Genomic DNA, 6,898 nt, shown 5'->3' with positions numbered 1-6,898 from the left:
TCAAAAACGTATTTTCTAAAAACTTTAATTAATTTTTAAAAATTCTAAAATACACTCCTAGAAAAATATATTTCAAAATTAGAACAATCCTAAACAAGGTAAAATATTAGTTGAAAACTCCTAAACTAATTAAACTACAAATTTAAAAAGTCTAAACTAACTAACTAAAACTCTGTAAAAATAAAATGCAGGGAAGGTTTGAAATTGTCCAATCTTATATTTATTTTGATTTTAAAGCAGTTTCTCGAAATCATTGACAAGAATGAATTTTTAATGCACTTTTTCGACGGATCATGCATAAAATTATGCATATGAAATGTAAAAATTATGCATGATCAGTTATACAAGGCATTATGATCACCTTCGATGCAATGATTGCCCGATAAATCGCTTTGGAGGGGTGGGCTGCCACAAAAGGGTTCTTTGATGGGGTGGATAATTTTACAAGGTAAATTGAAAATAGAATTCTGATTGCAGAGAATGGGGTTCCACCTTTGTAACTAATGCTCCTTATGTCAATTTAATGTAGAATCGACCAAGCACTTGCTATGGGACTACATTTTCATAAGATCTTTATTGCAGCAAGCCTGGGGCGATCTTCAAATCAGGTGGGAGGATATTACATTTCCTAGGTAGGTCCTCATTACAAATCACCTACATTCAAAGGGAAAAAGATGAAGTTTTTGTGGCAAGTTTGGGTGTTGACGACCTAGAAGCTCATATGGTGAGAATAGAACCAACAGATTTTCAAAAACAATTCTAGTTGTCCAAACTATATTCTTCAGCAACAGAAATGGGAGCTAATTTATAGGGCTTGCAAAAAGTGGCAAGACCAATCTATACTCTGGATTGGGCCAAGCATGATCTGTTCTTAGTCCTGCAATTTTTGTGGTTACTGCTATTTTAGGTTTCCTGCCTTCTCTGTTCTCCCTTGTAATCCTCTGTTCTCTGTTTTCCACGGATTCCAAATGAAGTGTGATATCTCATCACACCCACATAAATGTATCGTAACTGTTTCATGTTCAATGCTTATATGTTTCTTTCAGAAAAAGAAAAAAACAATTGAGGTGATGACAGACACAAAAACTCCTTTTAGTTGCACCAAGATAGAGTAGGTGGGCATGGTTGAATCACCTGGCTTGAACCATCTGGACTCAAAGTGCCTCGTTTAGCATGACTCGTTGTCGGATCTCCGAGGCCTTGAGCCACCTACCTGTAGGGCTGGTAAACAAATCAAGCAGCTCGTGGCTTGGCTTGTCATATATAGCTGGCGAGCCGAGCCATGAGCAACTCATTTAGCTTAAATGAGTCAAGCCCGAACACAGGGTGTTCGGCTGGGCTTGGCTCAAGAGAGCTCTTATAGAGTATGATATATATTTTAAGTATAATATATAAAAATAATAATACATAAAATAAATAAAAATAGAAGAATAAATGAAAAATATATGCATAAATATGAACTATTGTGTAATATATAAAAAAAAAGTATATATATTTTAAGTATCATATATATAAATATATATTCCATGTATAAATAACATGGAATGTTTTTACAAAAACGAACATGACACGAACTCAATCCCCTGGTAAACGAGCCGAGCCCGAATATGCCCTGTTCGGTCCGTTCGACTTGTTTACCAGCCCTATCTACCTGTATCCCAAAAAAGCCAACTCAAAAGTCCAGAATCCATTCTTTTGAGTGTTGTAGTGTCAACCCTTATCCAGAGAGAGAGAGAGAGAGAGAGAGAGAGGATGATGCTGTGTATATCCGTATCCTCTCCTCTGCTCACTTGCTTCCCACCACCCTCTTCTTCTTTCTATTCTTTTTTTTCCTCTTTCCCTTCCCCATCCTCAACCAAGAGTCCTCTATTGCCATTATCTTGTCTTTCGCTTGATACCTCTCATTCTTCCTTCAGAAAATCAGCCGCGCCTCCTCTCTTCTCACCATTGTCTCTGTCTTTTGCCTCACCGATCAGAAACTTGCATATTTGCAGAGCGGCGGAGTACGTGTTCCCCGACCCAATCCCAGAATTTGCTGAAGCAGTAAGTTTCTGCTCTTACCCACTTTGTTCTTTTCTCTCATGGCTTTTGTGCTTTGTTCTTTTTTTTACCATTCAAATCCATTAAAATCTTCCTTTTCTTTGCCTTATCTTCCTTTGTTTGTTTTAGGAGACGGAAAAGTTTAGGACACATCTCCTTAAAACACTATCGGAGTCGGATATGTACGGGGAATCATTTGAAGAAGTCGTTAGCATATGCACAGAGGTACTGAAAAGCAGTTTGATGTAGCCATCAGATGTAGATTTTGTTTATCTATCAGTTCCAACTGTTTCCATTCACAAGTGCGAGGTTCTGTAACTGTAAGAAGCTTGTATTGTCAATGCAAATGAAGTGCCGAATTTTTTTATTTTGATGATTGATGGTCGTCTGTTATTTCGTTTTTTTTTTTTAACGGAAACAGAAAAAGATTTGTTAAATTAGAATTGAAGTTTAAAACATTTAGGTGAACTCAGGCCGTTGAGTGGTCGGCCGTCAGTGAGGGGAACAGATGGGAGCAAATTTGGTTACCGTTGTCGAGTCATGCAATTTTGTGAACTCTCCAGAAATTTGGTTACCGTTGCATTTATGTTCACTATATCATGTATATGTACTAATGATGATTTGTAAATGTTCATATTTCTCTCTCCGGGTACGGATTCTTCATGGTGGAAAACGGTCTTGTGTTTTCTGATGTGCGTATTGAATGCTTGTGTGAAAATGAAGTGATTAAGAAACAAAGAAAAATGATTTATTGAGCTAATTTTGAGTTGAAGTTTGTTGTATTATTCATCACAATTAAGGGCGGGGTACTCTGGAAAATGTGTGGCTATGGGAGCCGTGTACTTGAGCAAACTTAAGAACTACCAGTCGCTTTGGGGATGCTCAGGTTAGTGGCAAATAGATAATATTTACTGGATTTCCATGGTTTATTGCTTTGTGGACATTGGTATAAAAAAACTTGAGGTGTTCCTGTGAATTTCAGGATAACAAGGATACTGAATACCCAGTGGCACTCCTCTTCTTGGAATGAGGAGTAAATAGGTTCTCTGTTTACTGCCTAGTCCAGTGACAACCTTAAACACCAAGTCAACTGACAGGTCATGCAATTGCATGAAGATCAATCAGGGATGTAGTTATCTGCAAAAAAGTATATTCATCGAATATGACTTAAAATATTCTAGTACATTAAAGAAAAGCAGGATGATAGCATTTGCGATCTTAATTAACCAATCTTGACTGTGAACGGCTAGGTGAAGTTATTTCTGTTAGTGAAAAATGAAATTTAGGCAAAATGGAGGTTACTTGATCTGTTCCATCTGTGTTCACAAATTGATGGATAAATTTATGATTTTGTTCTAAATATATGATAAACACATAATCTAGGATGACACAAAATGTTTGAAGAATAGTGAGATTGACCTCATTGGAGGTATTTACAGTCCAGTGAAGAAGGTTCCACGTAACCGTCCTGGTACCTCATTCAACCTTAGAACCTGCTTCAAAGTATTTTATTAATGATTGCAACTTTTCATGGTTGACAAATTCTCAAAGGGAAAAGAATGCTTGGGAAATGCCAACAGTGACACACTGGAATATATTGATGCAATGCATACAGAGAAAGGATCAAATAAGCAGCACTCGTCATATGTGAATCTAAAGTCATGAAGAGATAAAAACTATGAGATAAGTTCAACCACATTGTGTGCTTCCTTAGCTGTTCAAGTTGTTGCTTCATGTATAGGTTGTTGTTGCAAGTCTTAATGTCACTAGATCCCAGTACGCATGCATATACACACTCACATGGATGACAGCATTCTCTAGAATAGTGTATTTGCTAGACCTGCATACAACTAAAATTTTAAAAGCTCATAGATCATCTTAGAAAATCCTCATAATCTGTCTTTTGTGCATAACAAGCTCCGAGTGCATTTCTAAAGTTCGTCAACACACTAATGATTTAGTATTATCCATATTGGTTTCTTTTTCTTACCAAGGTACTTTAGTATTCACTTCTTATAGATCTAATTGGATGAAGCTTTCTTTAGATATTACCAGGGTTATAGGGAAGTTGGTCTTTCTGAAGAAAATCCCAGTTAATAAGTATCCTTTTTTGTGAACATTTTTATTTCGTGTTTTCAAAATTTGAGTGGACTATTTTGCATTGGTGCATGCCTATGAATTTTAAACAGGAGAATGACTGAGGGAGGGGCAAAATTATTTATGGCTTCACAACAAAACAATCTCCTCACAGAAATGTGAACCAACATGAAATTTTATCTAGATGATCATTGGCAATGCTGCCCCATTCAGGCTAGGAAAGATGTGTTTCTCCAGGAATTTAGGCTAGCTCTATCCCGCAAGGCACATATTTCAGTCTCTTGTCTATATGTTGAGTGCATCTGTTATTTCAGTGTGGCTGGTGTTTCATATGAGCATCTTACTCAAGTAATGTTTTCAAAAGATATCAAGTAATGTTTTCAAAAGATAAGCAAGCTTAACCTTTTACCCCTGATATTGGATACTTGTGGATGCTGATACTTTTCCGTTGCACCTTTCAGATCTTCAATACTTTCTTGCATACAGAGTATGGGGGACCAGGGACCCTTCTAGTTATTCCTTTCATAGATATGGCTGATACCTTGAGGGAAAGGGGACTGCCTGGTGCTGGTGAAGCTGCAGAGGAAGCTGTTGAGTGGGCTCGTGAACATGTTGACAAGGATTGGAATCAATGGACTGGAAGTGATTAGAGCGTTTGTTTTCTGGCTCAACAGTTTTGATGGTCAACAGCATGACTTTACTGAGAATTTTATAGGCAGGTAGTTTGTAGCCATTAAGAGGTTGTTTATGAGAGACATTGTATGTGCAAGGACAATATATGAATGCTGATGTCTAACATTAACCTGTTGTTTGCTGAGTGATCAATTTAGTTCACAAATTTTGTTCCTTCACTTTGGAATTCCCTATGATAAAAAAACATATTGAGTAAATAGAGTGGCATTTTTTTTTGTTCCATGAAGTATCTTTTGAAGTACATTTTGTTTTCTTACCACATGGTCAAAATTATGGAAGGACAAAGTGAAAGGATTTCTGAGGACCATGTCACCACCTCTCACTTCATGGCACTTTCAGAGCGAGATGAGAACTTGGACACTTCTTCTTTTTTCGCTTTTCTAAAATCATGGTTTTGGCTCTCTCCATTATATTGCAGCAGGAGGTGAAGCCTTGTCACTTACGTCTTACTTTCTTGGAAACAAAAGAATGTTCTGTGTTACCAGCATTAGAGCTGGAAAGAAAAGGAAAATTGAATAAATTGGGGTGATGTTCTTCTTCTATACCAAATGAATAACGATATTTACTTAATTCATGCTCCTATTTTAACATACATTGAAATCTTTCTTTTGAAGATCATAACAGGATACAGAATTTGGACATAAGCCATGCAAAGGATACATTTCACTGTCTGACCATTATCAGTTATTATTTTTAAGGAAGAGAATGGAAAAATCTCTTGAGAGTAAAGGTACAATGCTTAAGCTGATTGTGTCTGCATAGTGATTTTGATTGATGGCATAATGTGATGATGTTACTGATGCTCAGGATGATTTCTCGTGAAGCAGCAACAGCGAACTATAACTAGAAAGCCAATAATTGTTATTTACTAAAACAACATTTAAGAGAACATATGTAGTAGTTATTTTGCATTTACATTTTTAGAATCTGAATTTACTGGGATAAATATGATAGTCTATATAATTTTAAAAGTTTTGATATGCATATTCACTGATCTTATTTTCTATGAGCATCCACTCAATAAACTCAAAATCTCTAAAAAACATGCTTGTGAATAGTTCTTGGATGTCAAAGATTGATATAATTCCCACAACCTTTAATTTCTAGCGGATGTAGGAAACTGCTAAAGATCCCTCAAGTAAATAAATGAAATTCATTGTGCAGCAGAATTAAGCGGCTTTCTTGTACAGTTGTCCCAACTAGTATGCTTGACCTAGCCCTCAATTTACACACAACTAAGAATTTAGTTTCCAAGAAGTCTGACGACTGCAAATCCCACCTTATAATTGTTCAATTTCCATGATAGTTTGTTCTTGTCTTCCCTTGTCCGCCGAAGATAGATACAAGAAAAATAAGCATTCTCATTATCTTGGCCCCTGTTATTCTTTTCCAGCCACTATTGTGTTTCTCCCATAGCTACTGGAAGCGCTATTATAAGGTGGGAATCACAATTCCCAAGAAGTGGGAATTGAATGCAGTGTGGAATCGCGCTTCCTACGCATTAGTTTCTCCAACAAGTGATCTGCAATTCCCATGTGATGGGAATCCCGATTCCCATGAATGAGTTTTTTTATTTTCATTAGAATTCTAATTCTCATGTTTGGAAATTCAATTCCTCATATATAGGAACTACCATTTGTAGTGTGATTTTGTCTAATCAGCTACAAGCCCCATTTTTTCTCTTGTTCATCTCAAATAAATTCACAGATTTACTTAGTATATAGAATATAAATGCACCTGACTTTTGACTTTAGTCTTGTTCTTTTGATTGCAAAAACAGTTCCTTTTATTTTTTTGAATTATCATTATCTAGTTTGATATGTTTTTCTATATTCATGTTGGACTGTTGTGCTCTCTCAAATGCAATTGTTTGTTCATTTGTTTCATATCATAGCTGCATCTGTTCAAAACTTCAAATTGCTGAATTATTGAGAACAGAGGAGAAATAACTTATAAACTTAATTTGTATTACTTTTTGCACAACTTAGTACCTGTTATGTATCTTATATGTAGCTTTATTATATTACAGTTAGTTTATTCATACCTACATTAATATGAAAGCATTATC

General features: G+C 36.0%; 1 protein-coding gene across 2 annotated transcripts; it reads left to right on the top strand.

Moving 5' to 3' along the window:
- The first annotated feature begins 1,707 nt into the window (after nucleotides 1–1,707).
- Nucleotides 1,708–5,548, top strand: LOC149837468 (protein PLASTID REDOX INSENSITIVE 2, chloroplastic-like). Of its 2 annotated transcripts, XR_016432113.1 has the most exons (4): nucleotides 1,708–2,043; nucleotides 2,170–2,265; nucleotides 4,599–4,856; nucleotides 5,445–5,548. XR_016432113.1 is itself a non-coding variant. In XM_090007387.1 (3 exons), the coding sequence occupies exons 1-3, from the start codon at nucleotides 1,753–1,755 to the stop codon at nucleotides 4,785–4,787; spliced, it is 576 nt and encodes a 191-aa protein (XP_089863513.1). In that variant the 5' UTR covers nucleotides 1,708–1,752; the 3' UTR covers nucleotides 4,788–4,993. The 2 variants fall into 2 exon arrangements, 1 of the variants encoding a protein (XP_089863513.1); XM_090007387.1 differs by lacking the exon at nucleotides 5,445–5,548 and having other exon boundaries at nucleotides 4,599–4,993.
- Nucleotides 5,549–6,898: the final 1,350 nt, after the last annotated feature.

Source organism: Nuphar pumila, chromosome 5, assembly GCF_984573655.1.
Source record: "Nuphar pumila chromosome 5, dmNupPumi1.hap1.1, whole genome shotgun sequence".
NCBI classification, from domain to species: Eukaryota; Viridiplantae; Streptophyta; class Magnoliopsida; order Nymphaeales; family Nymphaeaceae; genus Nuphar; species Nuphar pumila.
Note: the sequence above shows the minus strand (reverse complement) of the source record. Positions and strands in the feature narration are given on the sequence as shown.

Excerpts from the sequence above, each read along its gene's own strand:
- LOC149837468 (XM_090007387.1), top strand. The coding sequence starts at position 1,753 with ATGATGCTGTGTATATCCGTATCCTCTCCTCTGCTCACTTGCTTCCCA. Across the intron at positions 2,044-2,169 it reads TCCCAGAATTTGCTGAAGCA|GAGACGGAAAAGTTTAGGAC; the intron begins GTAAGTTTCTGC and ends TGTTTGTTTTAG. Across the intron at positions 2,266-4,598 it reads TCGTTAGCATATGCACAGAG|ATCTTCAATACTTTCTTGCA; the intron begins GTACTGAAAAGC and ends TGCACCTTTCAG.